At 37.9% G+C, this 22,074-nt stretch overlaps 1 protein-coding gene across 1 annotated transcript in view; it reads right to left on the bottom strand.

Moving 5' to 3' along the window:
- Nucleotides 1-914: 914 nt before the first annotated feature.
- Nucleotides 915-22,074, bottom strand: part of LOC115623702 (extracellular sulfatase SULF-1 homolog) — a 56,390-nt gene continuing 35,230 nt past the window's right edge. Inside the window, exons 3-10 of the mRNA XM_030518181.1 lie at nt 7,773-8,936; nt 6,292-6,618; nt 5,549-6,218; nt 3,633-4,714; nt 2,976-3,286; nt 2,699-2,914; nt 2,535-2,634; nt 915-1,741 (exon numbers count right to left, since the gene is read on the bottom strand). Of these exons, the coding sequence (XP_030374041.1) occupies nt 1,615-1,741; nt 2,535-2,634; nt 2,699-2,914; nt 2,976-3,286; nt 3,633-4,714; nt 5,549-6,218; nt 6,292-6,618; nt 7,773-8,785 (3,846 nt within the window). The 5' untranslated portion in view covers nt 8,786-8,936 and the 3' untranslated portion in view covers nt 915-1,614. The remainder of the gene's footprint in view (nt 1,742-2,534; nt 2,635-2,698; nt 2,915-2,975; nt 3,287-3,632; nt 4,715-5,548; nt 6,219-6,291; nt 6,619-7,772; nt 8,937-22,074) is intronic.

Below are 22,074 nucleotides of genomic sequence, written 5' to 3'. Positions count from 1 at the left end.
GAAAACAAAATAAAATGAAAATTATTAAAAAACAAAATGAATTGTCTTATTTTTTAATTATATAGAAAAAGTCATGGCCATGATGGACTCCATCCTTCTATTTGTAGTCGAAATTCTTTAATAACAAAGTATTTGTGGAAAATAGTGGCAGTATGTAGTTTCAACACAATTGCAACGCAACTCGATAAGTTAAGATGCTTCTGATTAGAGCATGATATCGATCGATAGCAGAGTCGATCGATGTTTTCGATAGCTTTGTATGAATCCATCAATGTTATCGATAGTTGCTTCAAAGTTTGAATGCAATAAAAAAATAAGGAAAAACAAATGTTAGTGGGTTGAACAAGCGTATTTTGTTGTAAAGGCTTTTTTTCTTTAAAATGTTTCCACAATGTTTCTCTCTTTGCTGTGGCGCTTTCAATTTTGGGTTCAGAGACTGTTGTTCCTTAAAAGAAAGAAGGAAAACACAAGACTTACTCATTGAAACATGTTAACTTTCGCTTTTGAGAAATTTGTCCACTTTTTTCCACCTCCAGCCGCACCCAACACCTCCAATCGACTACCAGAAATATTATATTTATGTTAAATAAATAAATATTAATAAATTAAAATTGCACTTACAAATTTTCTGTATTCCTTTTAACGTGCAGTTATACATACGAACTATCGATGGTGGGCATAATTCCATCGATAGTTCCAAAAATTTAAAACTATCGATAATGCGATCGATATTTCTCATGCTCTACCTCTGATCTGCACCATTAAGACCAAAACAATTAAATGGAACGGCGGAGAAAGACGATCGTTCCGTATTTTTTGTTTTTTCGGACACCCATGAAATTGGAATTTGCATCTCGAACCCAAAAATATGTCCACCTCCGATCACCATATTTTCGATCAAGAAATAGATTGGCTTTTGATATAACTGTGTGATATATATTTTTTAATTGAAATACTTTGTTTATACATATTTATGCTTTGTGTGTATTGTGTGTGTTGTTTTAAAATTAAATATTTCCGTTTCAAATCCTCTTCCTGTTTAACCCTTTAGAGACAACAAAATTTGTTAATTGTGTTACATCAGCTTCGTTTACTTCTTTGCTAATTTTTTTCACTGAACTACTACAATATATGTATAATTTATAATTTTAAACCAATTGCGCTAAATAATTTATTTAGTATGTATGTAATTATTGTAATTGCATTAAACATTCATTTATGTACAAATTATGACACTTATTGCTAATTGAAACATTAATGGTATTATCATTATTCTTTCTGTTATTGTTGGGCAAGCTGTGAAGCAGAGGGAAATTGAAAAGTGAGTTTTTCTCGTGCGTAATGTTAAGCTTAAAACGAAACTAAAATTAAGTAGAAAAAAACACAGTCTTATTTGTGTAGACAGAATCGAAAAACCACATATCGGCGTATAATGCAGACACACTCGTACAAGTACAAGTATAGCAAAGATCAACCAGCGCGCAACGTAATGGGTTAATGCAAGGTACGCTTAAGATATGTTCTATTTAATTATTATTGTTGCTCTTTTTGTTGTTGTTGTTGTTGCTTCTATTCTTCACTGGGAGAGCATTGTGCTACAGAGCCTCTAAATACCTAGGCTGCGACTGCGGCTGGCAATGGCGACATTGGCGATGAAGATGGGGTATGGGCGTGGGTGTGGGGCAAGAATCGTGGTTTCCATGGGCGGCGTTTTAGATGTGTTTGCGGAGCACCCGTCCATCTGTGAACGAAAAGATATACAAAAATATAATATAAAATATATATATATATTCATTATATAAATTTTATCAAGAAGCAGGGTTCGTAAAATGCGAGCACGACCCAGTCGGACCCGCGAAAATTTCTGCCGTGGGTCGCTGCCGACTGACGCAGAGTGTCGTCTGAGCCGTCTGGCAGAAGCCATGGGTCGTGTGAGTCGGCCGTGGGTCGCCGTGAGCCGCTGCCGACAGCAGCTATAAGTCATATATAGGACCCGTTTCATCCCTTATAGCTTCATCTAGCTGTTTTGGTTCCGTTTGCATAGTGGTACCTGATACTATATTTTTGAATGAATGTCTTCAGATTTTTTGGCTACATAAAATAATTAAGCCATTTGCAAAAAAAACTTGTTACTAACATATCTAATACTATTCTAAAGAACTATACGTATTGATTGTAGGATTCACTATTATGGGAAATAGGTAGCAAAGTCCCTTTAAATTCAGTTGCAACGCGAAGCATCCTTAAAAATAGTATTAGTACCACTGTGCAATCGTAGGCGAAACAGCAGGTACAGAGTGAATGAGAGCGCGCACATTTCGCCACACAAGCATACAAATTTCACGCATCTCACATATGTACATATGCCTGCTTGGCACGAACGAGCTCTCGGCTTCTGCGGCTTCTTCTCGTACGACGGCAGGGACTCACTCGACCCATGGGCAGAGGCTCACAAATACCCGCGGCCGCATTCGTAATGAGTAGCAGCGCGTAGTGAACACATTTTACAAACCCCGTCTAGAAGTCAGACCTACCTATGATATTTGGATAATTTCCGACGCTTGGCTGGTGGGGCATCGAAGTCAAAGCGACTGTTGGCGGAGCCGAAATTTCCAACGCTGGCGGCGAGAGTACCTGCAAGGCAGTGGAGGGGAAGGCTTTAGCTGCAGATATAATCAAAGCCTATTGTGTGGCTAACCATGTTTGCGTTTATTGCTGCGTTGCACCTGATTGATGGCAGTGGTGGGCAATAGTGGGTTAATGCGTGTCACGCTCGGCGGCAGCTGTTGTTGCTGTGGCCTGCGGATCGTACAATTCCGTCCACGACAGCTCTTCAGTTGCTCCAGAGTGTCATGCATGTAGGACCTTTCGGCAGCAGACAAACTCGAGGCTCGATTCAAGGTTTCAAAACGATCTTTAAAGAGAGTTTTATAAATTGATGCAAAATGACAATTTATTGGAGATATTTTATATACCAATGGTTAGGTTATAGAAGGTAATCAGGCCCGTGGTGAACTCGCAATACAGATAATCGTGTGTGGCATTAATGGTGCGAACACACGAGTAGGTGTTGTTGTTGGCGTTCATGCAGAAACAGAAAGGACTATCGTTCCATAAAGGGGCTGTGCGCCAATGTGTGTTGTCGTGCGAGAAGCAATTCATTTTCTCCGACAGACATTCCTTCTCCAGGCGTGCCTTCTTAATCCGCTTACGCTCCTTTCGGCGTTGACGCTCCTCCTTCAGTTTGCGACGGGCCTCCCTAGCCATCTCCTTGGAGTCCGCATAGCTATTGGGGAAATAGAGGTTTGAAATATTAATAAGTTTGCCGGGCCCTCTCTTTGCTGTAGTCCTTCAACTTAAATTAGGTTTGCTGCACCGATTGTTCCTATGTCAGCTACTATAGCACAGCGATTTTGATCAAACTTTACAGTTGATTCCAAATAGACCAGAATAATCTACATACAAAGTTTGGTGCCCATAGGTGTTTTGGTTAAAAAGTAATACATGATCATACAGTCGAACAGGCAGACGGACTGATAATTATGTGCACCTGTATTATGATGTCTGAAGCCTTCTTCTTACATCCATATAGCGCTTAAACATTCTAGTATACCTTTAAACCTTAAACTTACTTCTCGCCCATTTCGGGCTCACAATAGCACTCGGCATGAGTGGAATAGTGGTGTGGACGCTCCGTTTCGTAGGAATCGAATATGGGCGCATTGCCAAAACCTCGAAACACTTCCTTTTGACCCCCACTGGCGGGAGTTGTTCTTGTCGTTGTTGTTGTTGTTGTGCTAGTGCTGCTGCTAGTATTAAGGCGTGGAGTACTTCCGGGAGTTGTAAAAAAGCTCATGTTGAACTCACGGCCCTCGCCAAAGTGCGCCTCATTACGACGCCGTTCATTGTAGAGATGGGAGGGTCTTTGCTTCTCATACCACTGCGGCTCCTGTTGGGAGGCCATCGAGAAACGTCTGCGCCCATTCTTGTCTCGATCGGCGCCACGCCCACGTCCTACAGCCGCGAGCTGCTGCTGCTTGTTCTCACGCATTTGCTTCTTCATGTCCTTCAGGGTGCTGATCTTGTCCTTCAGCACCTTGATTAGCATATCAATTTGATTGCGGGACTTGCGCCAAGTCTTCTCATCATCATAAATCACATCGGAACAATTCACTTTACTAGTAAGGGCGTCCACATAGCAACGGGTCCCCACACGTCCCCCAACTTTGGGAAACTTGCTGCCGCGCACGAAACCCGCTGGTGATAGGGAAGTGCCGCTAATATTGTGCACGTCATGCTCATAGAACTTCAGCTCTAGTGTTTCGAGCGTGCTCTGGATTTCCTGTATAACCTTGGCAATGGCCTCATTGGAGCTCCCATTCTTCTTGCCGCTGCCATCGTCCTCGATGGGTGGCAGCTCAAAGAGCTGTGCTGTGCTTAGTTCCCGTTTGCTTCGTCTCAGTGGGGAGTCGAGCAGCTCCAGTGTGTGATGCAGATCCAGTAGCTCCTCCATTTCGTAGGGCAGCTCTGTGTGATAGATTTCGTGTATGTCGCGCTTGTTCCGACGTCGCGGCTTCTCCACATGCTGCGTGCGCTTCCTCAGACGCTGGGGAGCGCGAATTTTGGTGTAGACCAGACCATCGGATGTGAAACAGGCGCAGTTGCGCTGATATTGCTTCCGAGGCAGCGCTGCCAAATGGTGTTCTAGTTGTAACTGCTGATATTACGAAATGATTAGTGAGATGAAAGTTTCGTGACGGGAGTGATTCAAAAAGCTAAACCTATCATCTCCAACAGGTCAACTGTGAAGTAAGTCTTCGAAATTTTTAAAAGGTTTTAAGGGGTGCTGATCCCTGAGAATTACTTTAATGTACTTCTTCTGCCGTATACTAAGCATTACTGGAAAGAACGAGCAGCCAATCAGTAAAGCAGGTATGCTCTGAAGAAGCAGGAACAGCAGGATGAGGACAGCAGGAGTAGCAACTGTTGGCTGTCAAGACCCAATACAAAGAACACAAGTAAGCGACTAGGGTTTAGCAGGGAAAAGAATTTGTATCCTAAATGGGGGAAGAAATCATAAGGACATAATACTCGTATATCCCTGCACTCAAAATAAATCCTTTTTGTCAGTTAGCAGGGTAATGGGTAGTCGAAGCAGCACTTTCGCACAAGATCTATTGAACTAAGAGGTAAAAAGCAGGTCAAGCACTTATATTTGGACGCTTCTTCTAAAGATGAGAGATCTTACTTCTATATTGGGGATTTCCTTACAGCAGAAGTTGCACAAACCTCTCAAAACACAATACCCCTGAACACTGTCCACCCCAATAATCTCAGATATGTTCGGTTTGTCAGTTAGGGTCTTCGCCTTACAGCAGCAATGTAGTGGGTAGTCGAAGCAGCACTTTCGCACAAGATCTATTGAACTAATAAAAAGCAGGCCGGGCACTTATATTTGGATGGTTCTTCTAGAAGAAGAAGTTGCATAAACCTCTCAAAACACAATACCCCCGAACACTGTCCACCCCAATCATGGATGGTGACTTACATGAAATTTGCACTTGTGTTTGCGCCATCGGCCCTCCTCGTTGACGCACTTCCACTTCTGCCCGGGTATACAGTTCTTGAGTAGCGCCGGATCTGAGCATTCCGAATTCAAACGCATCATTTTGGTAACGTATGGGGTTAGTGGCAAATTGTTATCACTGTCATATAGCTCCTGTGGCTGAGACGCCTCTTCATCGTCGAATTCATCTTCCAACTCCTGCTCGGCAGTGTCCACGTCATCCGATGCGGGCGCCGAACTATCCATAGCCTCATCATCTTCCGCATCGGTTTCAATGTCTTCCTCATCGAAAACTTCAGGCTCCCCCTCCTCTGTGGTCGAGCTCTGCAGGGTGGACATTGTGCTTGAAGGACTTCCGATGCTGCTGCTTGTGGTGGCTCCTGGTAAGTCTTCCAGGAGCGTGCTATTGGCCAGCTTTTGGCCTCGGCGTTCCGCCTGCAAACGTGCCCGAGATTCGGCTATTTGATCCGGTGTCTCTCGCCTACCTGAGCTCTCAATGAGGAAGCTATCTGGCCAGTTTTCGCGAACGGCTCGATTTCGACTTAAAAGTAAAGGCATAATACTGCGTCCATCCATATGATGGGGAGTAGGCACACCGCCCATGTCCAGAAATGTGGGCGCCAGGTCCACATTCAACACGATTTCATCAACGCTGCAATAGTGTGTGTGTGAGAGAGATGATCAATAATTGAAGAATACAACACCTATATTAGTTATATGCTTACACTCTGGAAGCCTGAATTCCTGGACCACGTATGAGGAAGGGAACACGCACATCGAATTCAAAGGGAAAACTCTTGCCCTTGATCAAACCGAACTGGCCCAAATGATAGCCATGATCAGAGGTGTATATAATGTACGTATTATCTAGTTCGCCCAGAGCTTTCAGCTCATTATAAACCCGCTCCACGGCCACATCCACGCTTTGAAGTGTTTGCAGGCGCTTGGTCATCAGCAAATTGGTAAAACGCTTGTGTACCGGCTCCATTGGTTGGGTCACACGTAGTATCCATTGTTTGTCCGGATTGGGTGCATGATCGTACGAGGGCGTACTAAATTGTATTAAAAATTAAATGGATCAGATAATTAAGCGATGGTAACAATTTTTACTTCAATCTATTTGAACAAGTCCTATTGTTTTTCGAAATACTCTGCATTTATAGATAGTTAAACAGCTCTAACTGCTCTGAGATACTGGTCGGAGAATCCTTAGGACCCCTAAATATTTTCTGACAACATACACGCCGACAATGAAATGAAAGATAAGCTAACAAACTAGATTAGACTACCCAATGATCGGCTCTGAACCATTCTGCGGAAAATCCAAGAGACACTTAATGGAGAAGATCGACATAAAAGTCTCTTAGAAACCACTCCTTAATGATATCGGGGCTATCGGAACTTTGTTCTCTGGGCATAGTTATCCTATAAGAGGTTATTTTGATCATGGAATGAAATACGTTGTCGAAACTAGGGATGGAAATCGAAGGAAAAACATAGATGTTGATGTACATCGATGTCTCTTTATAAAAAATCGATGCATGGTCGATACATCGCAAAAAAACATCGATGCATGTTTTAGAAAATTAACTTTCCATAGAAAAGAAGCCCAACAAAACATGAATAATGTTCGATATTTGGACAAAAAGCGATGGACAATGCATCGTTAGGAAAAAACTATCGGAAAACATCGATGCATTGTGGTAAAAACATCGTCGATGTTTTTTTACATCCCTAGTCGAAACAGTATGTGAAAAGAAATTAGGACTCTACAATTGAAGAAGGTCCCAGAAGATAGCATATCCAATGCGCTATGCATGTGTGGGGCGATGTTGGTGCTTATTTATTTCTGAAAGATGCATTTACCTAAGCCTGCTCATTATTCGAATAACATTGTTGGCTGATCTGATTGCTACTATACTCGTATATCGTCTAGGACTAGTTTAATCCTTAATTCATCTTTTGGCGAAATTGTGAATATTAGTGCATGGCCGTAATATCAAAGATTGTTTGTATATTCTCGACAACTATTATAGTGATCTCACATTATCTGTTCAGGCCCAGCAATCAATGTTCTATCTAAGAATAGTAGCCTTATTTATATAAGATTATATATAGATTAAGGAAATATAAAAGGTATCTAGTTATAAAAACGTCAGTCTTTGATTCGTCTGCTTTGATTCTGAGGCTTTATGGAATTACTCACTGATGCGTGGTCACATTAAAGAACAGATGACTATATTGTGGCGCCGAGTCCTCGGGTCCATGGGGTGACGGAAAACTCATGGTCAGCATAATGGGCTTTCTTTGGTTTTGTTGCTTTGAGGAGCGTAGAAACGCAATCGAATCGTTCGCTATCAGATCGGGATAATAGTCCTTGGCATAGTCGAAGCCATGCTTTATCTTCTGCCCATTCATATTGATGCTGTAATTATAGTACTTGGAGTTCATTATCAGACCACCCCACTCACGCCATCCGGGCGGTATATAGGAGCCATTGTATTTGTTCAGATATTTGCCAAAGTAGCCGGTCCTGTAGCCAGCATTCGATAGGTAGGTGGCAAAGGAGCGCGTCTCATGTGTCGCCTGCCAATGGGGACTCGAGCAGTTGTCGTTGTTCGTGAAGACCATGTGATTGTGGACGTACATGCCCGTGAGTAGCGATGAGCGGGCAGGACAACACATCGGCGTAGTTGTGTAGGCGTGTCGGAACTCGGCGCCGCCATCCCGTAATAGACGCAGAGTGCGCGGCATGAAGTTCAAGGAGCCCAATTCCACATCCTGATCATCCGTGAGGATCAGTATAATGTTGGGTTTGCGAGCGCTGGAATCACGCGAGAAACGACGATTCGATGGCTCGTGACTGCGATGATGTTGCTGCGGCTGGTGTTGCTGGTGCTGATGAGCCACATGAGGCTGCTGTTGACGATGTTGCTGATGCATATGCTGCTGATGCTGATGGGCAGCATGTGGCTGCTGCTGTTGATGATGTTGCTGATGCTGTTGAGCAGCATGTGGCTGATGTTGCTGATGTTTTTGTTGCGCTTGTCTACTGTTCTGCTGTTGTGGCACAGACTCATGTTGCTTTACTTTATTGTCGGGTGTTGAAGGCGGCTGCTGCCGCTCTTGGGCCATGGCTGGCGCGGTGCTCCACAGCAGGTTGCACATAAATATAAGCCCGATGCAGCCAAATAATAACAGATGCGACCTTTGCGCCATTGCTGCTCTACACTTTCTCTGTTGCTTACAGTTAGTTTCAAAAATTGCAGCAACTTTATTGCTTAAATCGCGCCGCCATGCATTCACCCCAGAGTCATTTTCAAAACGCGCGCAAAACGCGTGGGAAACGCGCACTGCTTATGTTGCGCGTCTGCAATGAAATGGAATAGAAATTTAATAATTTAAGTTTTTAATTAAATAAAATTAAATTTAATTTATATATAATAGTAATAATGTAATAATAATTTATAAAAAATAATAATAATAATGAGAATATAAATATACAATTCTGAGGCTATGAAAATAAAAAAAACTTTACAATTTTTTTTAAACATTCTATTTCGCTTTTAAAAGAAAGTTAATCAAGCTTGCATTTTCTGGGAAGCAAAATTTCAAAATAAAATGAATTCTATCGCCTTATATCAAATGAAACTTCAGCGACTTGCACTTCTATTCTTTCTTTCAAAAATTTTATAAAACTTATTGACAGAATATATATTTGATTTTCTCAAACTACGGGTTGTGTTGTTACAAATCATTTTTACTAGCACAGTAAAGGACGAAGGAGTTCTATGAAATGAAAATAAATAGTTTGGTGCAAGATATCACATAAGAAACTACTCTAGAACTCATGTCTTGTAGCAAAAGCAATAAATTCTTATAACTCCTTAAAAACTCATAATAAATACATGGGTATAGGGCGGTTCAATAAAAAAGGGCGTTTTCTTGTTTGCCAAGTTTTTTTAAACTCAATTATTTACTGGTTCAGTTCCGGTAGAATTCCGAATAATTGCTTGAAATTTAATTAATTATTAAATACAACTAAAGACACTAAAATATAATTTAATGGGCAACAATAGTTTTGTTTGGTGCGGATTCTAGGCTTGCTTTCCTAAAAAAATCAAATTAAAAAAAAAATGTTTCTAAAATGTGTGCCTAAAATTTTAAGTTCCTAGAAGAGTTCTTCAAAATTCTAGAAATGACATACTCCTACATAAAAATTGCCAAATTATAACAAATTAAATTTATAGAGAAACTCGTGAATGCCCGTGGTTGTAAAAGGTAAAACGCGTAGAATAAGAAAGTCTTGCCAGCCTGACTCGAGCCCACCGTTCTCTCCCACTAAAGCCATTCAATAATAATAATCTAATCAGTCTAATTTTTTGTGCCAATTATTCCAAAGGCGGCTAAATGGTAGACAGTGAAAATTCTCTTTATAGGCACCTCTCCTTATCCGGACATCCCTCTTAGGAGGAAAGTTTCTCTCGACCATTCGTTTGGTGTACTTATTATTTAAGTATCCTCTTAAGCGGACACTTCCAGTTGAGTGCCTGGCCAAGAGGTTTTTACTGTACACCTAATTCTGTTTGTACACGGTAGAAAAACACGTGTAAAAAAGAAATTAATCATATGGAAAAATAGGTGATTGGTTCCTTATCTCTAAAACCTATTTAAATTAGTGAAAAAACCAGGATTTATGTTTATTTTTATTCATTAGTTTTATTCAATCGCATATATAATGTGTATAACTGGAATGGTTTCTAGCTGTTTGTCAGCTGTATGTGTTTTTATTATTATTTATTTATTTTGTGTTTTTTTTTTTGAATCGTGCTAAATGGAATAAAGTCGTGTAACCAGATATAAAACTTTTAATTTTCAAACCTATGATAAATGTCTTTTTTAACACGTTTCTTTTTTATACGAATTTTTCTGTAACCAATCTACCGTGCAAAAACAGAATTAGGGTTTACTTAGTTTCCCAGTTATAATAAAACATCAGTACCTAAGCAAAAAAATTGAGGCTTTTTATAGTAAGGTGCACATGTCTATATCGACTCGACTCTTTAGGCCACCTTCTGCCTATTGCTCAGTTTTCCTTTTCACTTTTCAAGTATTGGTCTTAAAAAGTGAGCACATTTCGTGAGCGTCTTCTTTTTCACGCGCACAAATCTAGTCCTTTTGTATGGAATTGCAGCTGCCTTGCGCTACTTTCCAGCAGCTGCCTTCAGATTATCGCCGCATTTTATGCACCAATTGACCTTCGAATCGGCAACTACCTTTTCCCACTTTGACAGCCGACAACAACAGCAACAACAACACTTTTGCTGTCACCAAATATTTACGCTTATAGCCAAAAAAGGAAGAAAAATTGCAATGCTTGTGCAGAAAATCAGAGTCCCCTGCCTCTATCTATTTGTTTTGTCCACACTTATCAGGAATGTCAACGCTGTCATCGCTTAATGCTGTTGTTGTTGTTGTTCTTGCTGTCGCTACTTCCTGTAAGTACCGACGCTTGTCCTTGCTGAAAATTTATGTCTTACTTGGCATTAAGTGAAAACTGCATTTTGCTGTCGGTGTGCTCGCAATTCCACGTAAATCTCTTTGCAGTTCACTGTCGCTTTTCATAATGGCATTGGAAGTGGAAGTGGAGGAAGATGTGGAGGTGGAGGGAGGAGGGAGGAGCACAACTACGACTGGGATATGAGCATGGCAGTGCATTTATGTGGCTGATTTATGCTGTACACGCTGCTTAAAGGATTCCCTTTGGTCCTTTCGCTTGCCATCTCCAATTTGCAATTCAAGAGAATTCGAATTGCTCAACAAATAGAAACCGACTTGTATTCAATCTTTGATTCATTGAGGGGGCAAATAATTAGGCGATATTTAGTTAATTAAAAAAACAAAAATTAATTGTATTTACGTATAAATAAAATGTATTTAATAAAAAAAGGTTAAATAGGCTAATCAAATCACTTTTCATTTTATTTTCTAAGGAAATTTAATTTTTGTGACTAGTGCATTAATTTATAAGATTCTTTCTTGCCGCACTAGGAACTAATAATAAATAAATAAATTAATACATTAAATTAATTACATTTTTTAAAATTAATTTTTTTTAAATTTATGTGTTGGTACAGGGTATTTAAGAGTTGAGCCCGCTCGACTCTTTCTAGTTTTAAATATGATTTTCTTGGATGTAGGAAAGGAGGCCTATAATCCACCAAACAAAAATATTGTAGCCCATTAAATTATATATTAATGTCTTCAGTTGTCTTTAATAATTAATTAAATTTAAAAAACTATTCGGAATTATACCGGAATTGAATCAGTAAATAATTGCGTTTAAAAAAACTTGGCAATTAAAAAAACGACCTTTATAATGAACCGCCCTCCCATTTAACACTTATATATTTATTATGAGTTTTTAATGAATTTTAAGAATTTATTAAACCATATTTCATGGTTATTGGTTATTTCTGTTTTTACACGGTAGATTGCAATCTACCAATCGAGTGGTCCCTAAAAAAGTCATGTAAAATAAAAACAGTGTAAAAAAGACATTGATCATATGCTAAATGGAATAAAGTCGTGTAACCATATATAATATTTTTTATTTTCAAACCGTGTTAAATCAAAACCGTATAAAAGCAGAATAACGTGTATTTAGTAGATTTTCCAAACAAAAAACCTTTTGGAACAATATGGCGGTATAATTTTTAATGTGTTTTCATTTTCGACAACATATTGTACACTTCTTAAACAACATTCAAAGTTTAGCATAAAAGGTTTAAGATACTGAGCTAGCTTTTATAATATAGGAGATTATTGGTTTAATTTCTGTTTACCCCGCAAAATTTGACCCACAGACTTTATTTATGCTAAAGTAAAGAGATCAGAAAACAATTAATTAGAACAGAACAGTTTCCTTTAAGTATGAAACGCCTTAAACACAAAATAACGAATGAAAGGGCATCTAAGATTCGATATTGTGTAATATTTGTAATATAGTATAGAAATATATTGTACGTATTTATTAGCATCTTTCTCCTCACTTCTCAACATGCGAAAAATATCCCTAAGATCGTATTATAATTAACCACATAATTATCTACAAATTGTCTAAAAAAGTGGGTACATTTTATATACTTTCTGGACCTTCCAAAGAGCAGAAAACTGGTCTTTCTATTAAACAACTTTCTGTCATTTGCTTAGCGGATTTTGTTTGGGAACGAACTCTAAAAACAACAACGGACAACACATTGCCCGATCTAAAAAGAAAAACAAAAAAATTGGCAGACAGATGAAAACTGAAATCCAAAAAGGCCTCAGAGCCCACTTGAGGTGGCCCGCTGCAACAATTTTGCTAGCAATATTATTATTGTGTTTTTTGTTGTTTTTTGCAACGAATGGCATGGAAATTGCACAAGCGATGAGATCTGTGAGAGGAGAAAGACAAAGGTTGGGGCACAACCAACAGCTGAAGTTGAAGTGGTCGCACATTTTCTGAAACAGCGCCAAAAAAACCAACATACAGATACTATAAAGGCAGCTGGAAAGCATCGGACTGGCGATGGCTATGGCGATGGCGATTCGACTTCCTTATTCCCCCAAGGTTGTTTAAAATGCAGGCAGCGAGTGGAGCAGAAACGGGTTTTGTGACCCAAGAGGACTCTACGCACTGCCCTTAAAAGAAACATGTTTGAGTGCTGACCACCTTTTTATTATATTCCTGTGCTTGTTTGTTTGTTTGTTTTTGAAGCGCATCTTCCTGTTGCTGCCTTTGACAGACAGCACGCATGCGCAGACAGAAAAAGGACAGCCAGACAGACAGAGAGAAAGAAAGAAGGAGAGACGGCGAACCTTTCTGGGACCGCAGTGCTTGCAACAGCAATAACAACAATGTTGTATCACCAAAGATGAAGCATCAGCAGGAAAAAAACGCAACACGATTTCCTGATTCATTCATGAATTTCATGACTTTTGTTTTGTCCTCCACTGTTTGGCCTTTCGAATCTGCAGTCTCAGCTTCAGCTTTAGCTTCAACTCCGACTTCAGTCTAAGCTTCGTATATACACTGATAAAAAAACCACGGAAATTTTAATATTTACACGTAGACTTAACTATTTTAAACATCGTGTGTTTTAGGAAATATAAAGGGTGCACACTTAAATTTAAAAATGATATTAAATCACAAGTCATGATGTGGAGACATGGGTTTGATTCACGCCAAAGGTTTAATTTTTATAATTATAAAATATTTTTTCCACTCTCTTTTCAATATTGACATTTCCATGATGCATATTTTATTTCCTACTCACCGTAGGAACGATGTATACACTTTTATACATAGTTTAATAAGCATTAGTGTACACACTGAGAGCATGCCCGCTCTCAGAGGTACACAAGACATAAGTAATAAAAGGAACATCACTTTTTGATCGTTCCTTGTGCAAGACAGTTGTGTAAAGTGCTTTATGTAAATAAATACTTACATACATACATATAAATTTAAAGACCCGACTTTGCTACTAAAATGTATATTATATTTTTTTTTCTATAGAACCCATTTTTAAGCAGAAAGCAATTTTAAAAATCCTTTTGTTTTATGAATTAAATTTCCTGATGTTTTTTGTATGCCTTTTATTAGTACGGATATAGTTTGGATCAATATTAATATTAAAAGTGAAGGGTGCAGCTGATTGAATAACATTTACTTGAAACATACCTAAAGACCATATCTGTATGTCAAGCGGTTATATTTTGTATTTATACCCCACAACCGCTGAAAATATCTATCTTTAATATATTTCGAGTATATTTAAATTGACTACAAAAATCTTCAAATTAAGGTTGAGAAAAATATTATAATTTACTATAGAATATAGTAAATGTAACTATGTATTTGTTTTTTGAATTGTGTGCATATTAATGTTTAATATGGTTCAACATTAAATTGAAGTTTTACACTCTTTTTTGAATATTATTCATATTAAAATCACTAATTGAATATGTTCTTAGTAAAATTGACGATGTATATATTTTATTTGAATATGAAATAGTAGAACATTAAATTTAATATGAAAATATTCATCTGTACTATGCAACTTTTGTTATCAGTGTATAGTGTACGGGTATGTGGTGCTGTGGTTCTCTTCTCTGGCTCTGTGGTGCATTGTTAGCGTCGCTTGTTTGGCTTTGTGGTCACCGTTTTTTTTTAATTTTTTGTTGCTCAGCGCTCTTTTGGATCTTCGTCTGGGGCTCTGTTGAAGTCGTGCTTGTTGCTAAGCGCTCGTAAAATTTTATTACAGAATTTTACGTGTACAGAACGTTATAGCCGGGAGACTATTTCAAAGGGTTATGGCGTTTGTTTTGTTTGCTGGTATTTTTATTGGTCTGCGCCTTTCTGAAGGTGGCGCAGTCTAGATGCAGAGGCGTTCACGTTCTCCCAAAAAGGGATCCTTTACGCATACGTTTATGGGACAACTTTGGATGGATGTTGAGAAAGGACTAAGAGATGCTTAGCAATAAAAATTATTATTATTATTATTAATTATTAATATTATTATTATTAAGAGTTATAGTAAGCAGAAAAAAACTCTTTGGAGAATACTCCAGTTCCACTTGCCGCACTCATATAGCATTCATAAAGTCTAGATGGATGGAAGGTAATTCACATTAAATGTAAATTCTATCTTTTGTTTTTGGATTAAGCCCAAATAAAGTTACCAAAACAACATCTGAGAACAAATCAGGACTTTTATTCATGAGTTTAATTAGCCTATAAATTATAAAAATGATTGGATTAGTTAAGTTTATTGCAATTAACAATGTTACTTATGCTTATTGCAAATAACAATCTTTCACAAAATCCGTTTAATTCAAAATTTCACAGGCATCCTCCTTCGTTCGCTGGTCAATATTAATTGACCAGTTACTTCCCTGTTATTCCTTATTATCGATTACTTATCACTACTTCGCTATTCAATCACTATTTGGTCACTGCTTAGTAATTATTAGAGATTACGGGGTGTTCCTATTACTACCCAGTTAGGGCATTCCTACGAAATTGATACTAACAATTTTTTAAAACATGCAGTTTTCATGTCAAACACGGCTGTATTTGTTTTTATAAATCGAAGGAATTTTTTGAACAAAGCATTTGCATTTTCATTTTCATTCCTGAGTCATACTCTTTCTATAACATCAACCTCTCTTCTGCGGAGACGTTCTATATGATAATGTCTATCAGGGAAGGCAGGGAACAATCCAAATGCTTTCAGATAGAAAAAGGAAATGCCATTTCCTTTCCACCCTTCCGGTATGGAAGGGTATAAATACACATCATTTATAATTTCCGCTTCTGATGTAAGTCTCTTCTATTGAATCAGGTTCCCCTCTGAAATTATTACGAGTGATTCATACTTGCACTTTATTTCGTGTGCTTAGGTGACTCAACGCGTAAATAGAATTTGAATCAATTTACATGGTAAGTAAATAGGTATTATATACTTGTAGTATGGATAATAAAATAAATTGTGTTGGCTATGGGATAATGGTGTTCGTTTAAGTTTATTTGTAAGCCAATTTATATTTGTTGAACCTACATCTAGTTTAATGAAAATATAGTTCTTCAGATTCTTACATTCTAAAGTAAATATAATTTCAAAAAAAGTAATTATAATACTCTGTGTACATGAGCAGCATTAACATATATGACCAACAAGTTGTAAAGCAAAATCTTGAATTATTAATTTAAATCTATTTCATCACCTTCAAAGTAATCCTCTCCGAATGGAAATTACATACAAACGCTTTTTATACTCTGTACATGAAATGTACAAGAGTATATTAGGTTTGCGGGAGCTGAAAAATGTAACAGGCAGAAGGAGGCGTGGCAGACCCCACAAACTATATATATTATTGATCAGCGTGACAAGACGAGTCGATCTAGCCCTGTCTGTCTGTCTGTCCGTCTGTCCGTCCGTATGAACACCTGGATCTCAGAGACTATAAGAGATAGAGACACCAAATTTTGCACAAAGATGCCTTATGTGTGTATTCTATACGAGTTTGTTTTATTTTTTTGATTTTCCCCCCCACTTCCCCCCTATGGGGGTTTTCCCGATTTTCCATTCGTATAATCGCCTATATCTCGGAGACTATAAGACCTAGGAACACCAAATTTTAGTCCAAGATGCCTTGTGTGAATACGCAGAAAATGTATATTTTGGAATTTCCCTCCCTCCCCCCTCTCCCCTGCAAATGCGATTTTCTCTAACTCCCGTAATTCTTGGAATTTCGAATTATTCGAATTTTGCAAATACCCCCATTTAGTAATTATGTGTCCGTATGCCAAGTTTCACTATGATAGACCGATTTACCAAGAAGTTATAGCCATAAATATATTTGCTGCTGCAGCGCTGCTCAAGCGCTGCCCGCGGCTGTTGTTGATGTTGCTGTTTGGTTGACTGCGAAAATGCTTACACAGACACGAATTGATGCGCATAGGCATACATACACTCACACAGACGCAATTGCTATGTAAATGTGCAATTATACACCCTTTACGTGAGTTCGAATACCGAGAGAGGTAAAATCGATCAAATTTTTTTTTTATTTTCTAAATTTTTTTTATTTTCTATAATTATTGTAAACATATGTACAGAGTATTTCAAAGTCGGGACACCCGACTTTAGCTTTTTTACTTGTTTCAATTCGACATTAGTATGGATGTATTAATGGAAAAGTTGCCGGTTAATTATTTAATATTTGCTGTCAAATGGAAAAGCAAATTCAAGTAAGCTTGATATCCAATATTTCCAACCAAAGAGGTAAACTGTTAATTTTGGAATTATTTAAATTTATTTATTTATTTAATATATTTTTTTTCTATAAACCGAAGGTAAGTCGCTTAATTTGCTGGAAATTCGTCCTTCGTTCAGCGTCTTTTGTAACCACAGTCGAGCACACTGGTATGTTTCGCAAAGTTAATGACGAATTTTTTTGGCTGAGTCAGCAGACAATTCTTCCAATTTCAGAAAACATTTTGTCAACTGCCGAAGTGAACGTGCCAAGCCAAACAAATGCATATCAAATTAAGAGTTATTTATTGGCGCCTGTCGGGGGGCAACGCGACGGGGCCAGAAAAATGATTGCACAGCAGAAACAGAACATAACATTTACATACGAGTATCAGCTCTATCGGAGTCAGTCAGTCAGCCAGTCAGTCAGTCTTAATAGACAGACAGTCCAGACACAACAGACAGTCCAGACGACAGACGGCCAACGAGACTTGCAGACAGTCAATTAAAAAGAAGAATAAATAAAGAAACAAACAAACAAGCACACATACTTATAAGTACATGTTTCAATTAGCAGAGACAGCAACTGCTGGACAGAAGGAATTGAATGGAACCACTTTGTGGCACGCAACTGTCAATGAGAAAGAAAATCTGAATCTGAACCCGGCAGTCTTTCAGTGTCCAGTGCCAGTTTCGTTTGGACGTGTCTATCACAGATTTATGAATATGCAAATATTTGTAGCCGCATGTAAGTCGCAGCCACAGATCCAGCCTCAGCCTCAGCCCCAGCCCCAGACCCAGTTGATGCAACTAATCCATGACGACAGGCGTCCAATGATAAATTTGTGCTTATCAGCGGGGCCAGATCGTCAACACTGAGACTTGCAAAAGACTTGCCCAGTCAACCAGCTATAGTAGTACTTATATACATACATACATATGTACACAAAAATATGTAAGTACATACTCGTAGATACGGGTATGTCGGCTCTCTCATTAGCACGCATGTCGACGACTTAAATGTGCAAATACAGGCATAGAGTCGCATGCAATTTTCGCCTTAACTGGCCGGACGACGACCACAACAAGGAAGATTTCAAAGACTGCATATAACGGTTAGAGATGGGAGCGTGACAAATGCTTTCTTAGAAAAATCAATCGCTAGTCACTTCAAGTGATTTACTGCCAAACAAATGGCTAAGAAAGAAGAACCAGCATATGAAAGGGGCTTAACTTTCTCATTTCATTAACCTAGCTTCATCCTTAGAAGAAGATTTGCTAAAAGCCAGAACGCAAATACGGCTTAAGACTCTGCCGAGCGTACAAGCCTTCTAAAGGAAACATCGAACGTGCTGTTACAGTTTTGTTGTTATTCACAGATGCGATCCACGAAAACAACTTTTGTGATTTTATATAAAAGAAATAAAAAAGATTACTGTCGAACGAAATGGTTCCCTATTTTAAGAATCTTTCGAAAACATATTTTGAATATCTTCAAAACTCCTTAAAATTAAAAGTAATTGAAACATAAATGCTGTCGAACAAAATGGTTCCCCATCTTAATAATCTAACGAACGATATTTCGAATTACTTCAAAACTCCTAAAAACTGTTTTCCTGTTTTGAGAACACTTTTGGTACTTTTTAAGAGAAGTAAGCTCTCATAACTCAGACAACCCAATCAGCCATGGATCTGACTATCCACACCTATGAATAACTTGATCTATTTTATGAGTTGTATGTAAGTATTTTCGTATTATGTTGATCTCACATGTAATATTTGAAAGCTTATTTGAACTAACCAACTAAATGAACAAAATTTTGCGTCACAAAAGCACATTAGCGAAAGGGAAACACCAAAGCTTTTAATTATTTTAAAGAATTACACCTAATTCTCCTTTTACACGGTCTGTTTTTACACGATTTAACACGATTTGAAAATTAAAAATTTTACACGTATATATGGTTACACGACTTTATTCCATTATAATTAATTAATTTTAAGAATGCTCGGTAATATTCTAGTTTGATTTAGGGCGCTGATTTCCGCTATAAAGAGTATCGATGTCATGAGTGCACTCTCATTTAACATATAATCGTATTTCTCTCACACTCACGCGCTAGTCACGTTGTCACGCGCTCATCTCTGGCTACGACGACACACCGTCTGCAAATTTGGTGCAAGTTGCGTTGGTTGGAGTGTGCGGCCCACGCAGCCGGCAAACTTGCGCTTAATTATGCAATTAACAAGACAGCGATGGCGTTGGCAGTCAGTTAAGGATTAGGTTGACGTTGCGACCATGCCCCCAGCTAGCCTAAAGCCTTTCCTCGTCCCAGTCAATTTAACGCTTAACTAAATATTTAAAAGCTAAATCATGCGCCACGAATTTGCGAAAGGGCTGCGGGGCAAGAAAGCTAAGCAAACTAACATCAACAAGCGCCCACGCCTAGCTTGCTGCCCCCAAAGCTAACAATGAGGCTGCCACAAGTTGGCTGAAAAAGTTGCAGCAACAGCAGCAGCCATGAGTTGGCACTTTTAGTTCGATTTATGCATATTTAATGGTCAGACTGACGCCCACAACGTTTTGGAAGGCCCAAGTCGACTCTACAAGCACGATGCCAGCTTAGTTTTGTAGTTCATTCTAATTAGCATGGGACCTGGGACTAAGATCGCTCTGCCCAGACGTCTTTGCCGATGAGACTGACTTAGTTGACACTTTTAGTTGGCAATGTTTTTGACTGAGCTCTGGGTGTGGCATTATTTGACATTTGCAATACCAATTTGAGCCGATTTGAAAGTCGAAGGTTGTGTGTGCCTTAAGCTAGAAATAGATTCTCCAGCAATGCATGGCTGGACGGGTTAAGTCAGTTTTTAAAAGTCAAATTGACATTTAAAATTCTTGAAAAAGTTGAGTACAATAAATTGCACATTTTTGTCCTTATATTGTTTCGATTTTTGGACGCTACGAATTTTCGATTTCTAAGAATATGACTAAGTTGGTCTGTAACTTTTTGATTACAAAAATTTGAATATAGACTGGTAAGAATTTAGAGGCTAAGATAAAATAGCTATTGGAAAATAACAAAATTTAAAACACGAATGGTTTTCAAAAGTACATAAAAGGATTATCTCTTAATGCGGGACAATTACAAATATAAGAAGGTAGAACGTTTATAGCCCTCTATCTAGGATCGCTGCAATGGTTGGTGGATGCTGGTTCATTAAAACTGTAAGAATTAAGGACACTTTTAGCTTGTACAAAATATTCTACAGGTTTCTGGAATGATTTAAGGATGCGGTGTAGATTAAAAATGCAAGACTCTTCTCATTTTTCCAGTTTCACGGTTTGATTGCAAATTTAAGATGTTAAGATACCTGTGGTTAGCATTGAACCTGCCTGGATTCTTTTTAGATAATAAGTGTAAGAGCGTAGTGCAGGTTCGGGAACAGTAACTGGCAAATAAAATTCCCCCAACGTGTCGGAGGCATTAATAGACGTTGTTGTACAGCTTTGTGTTAGGCTTTCTTATCTTTTAAGTTTAGTTTAAATTGTTATATTAAGTTATATTATATAATCGACAGAATTATTATTGATATTCTAAATAAAAATAAAAATAAAATTAATATAAATATTTTAAACTATATTTGGATATAAATTCTGTAGCTCAAGACACTGCATATAAATGACATTTCAATGGCATATCAATGATTCGTCTTTATTCTTCTTTAATATAAACAAGGAATTTACACTTCTGTCAATAATTGTTTTTTTCATTCAATTATTTATAGTTTCGATATGAAGTGACAAAATGGCATTCAATTATAAAGCAACTATGTATTCTCATTTCTATAATATTTTAATGTTAAAACCGTCGAAACTTTCATTAATTTCTTTCTACGAAATGCCAATTTAAAAGCTTCTCTAATGCAAAAAAAAGCAGCTCAGCAGCTGTCAAAGCAATTAAATAAAATGCCATGTGATGAAAATGCGCAGAGACAGAAAATAAGGAAAAAAGAGAGAAAGAAAAGAAACCACTTGGCCAGACTTGGCCATCTTTATCAAAAACTGTTCAAGTGTCTGCAATGGAAATGAAAGAAAAATAGAAGCAAAATAAAAAGCGCCGGCGAATGGCAAAGTGGCGGCAAAAAGTGAATGACTTGACTCGAATTTGGCAGACGAATGTGAGGCGGAAAATGCGTCAGCTTCGAGTGTTTTCATAAACATACATACATACATACATATATAGTATGTATATGGTATGTATGTATGTAGTCGTATGGCTGTGAGAGGTCGCTTGAAAACTAATTTGTGGGCACAAACAAAGCCCGAACGCAAACAAACCTATACATAAAAGTACATAGTACATATGTACATACATACATCATATATGTACATATGTACATTTATTTTAAAATATATACAAATAGTAGACTTGGAGAAAAAAATGAATGTGGCGCAATAAATTTAAATGGCTACAAATTGTTTTGGAATATGTACAATAAATCTTTTGTGTAGATTTGACGACAATAAAAACAAAACAACAACTTTCCTGTTTTCATTTATAAATGATTGACCAACAAACAAGAGAACTGAAAAATAAATCAAATTGAAATACATTTGTTGCTACACACACATTTTAATATTAATTTATGTTTATTTGTCATATTTTTATTTACATGGCAACAAGTTTTGCTGGCACCTTTGCA

This window comes from Scaptodrosophila lebanonensis, unplaced genomic scaffold, assembly GCF_003285725.1.
Source record: "Scaptodrosophila lebanonensis strain 11010-0011.00,11010-0021.00 unplaced genomic scaffold, SlebRS2 tig00000053-arrow-pilon, whole genome shotgun sequence".
Taxonomy (NCBI): domain Eukaryota; kingdom Metazoa; phylum Arthropoda; class Insecta; order Diptera; family Drosophilidae; genus Scaptodrosophila; species Scaptodrosophila lebanonensis.
Note: the sequence above shows the minus strand (reverse complement) of the source record. Positions and strands in the feature narration are given on the sequence as shown.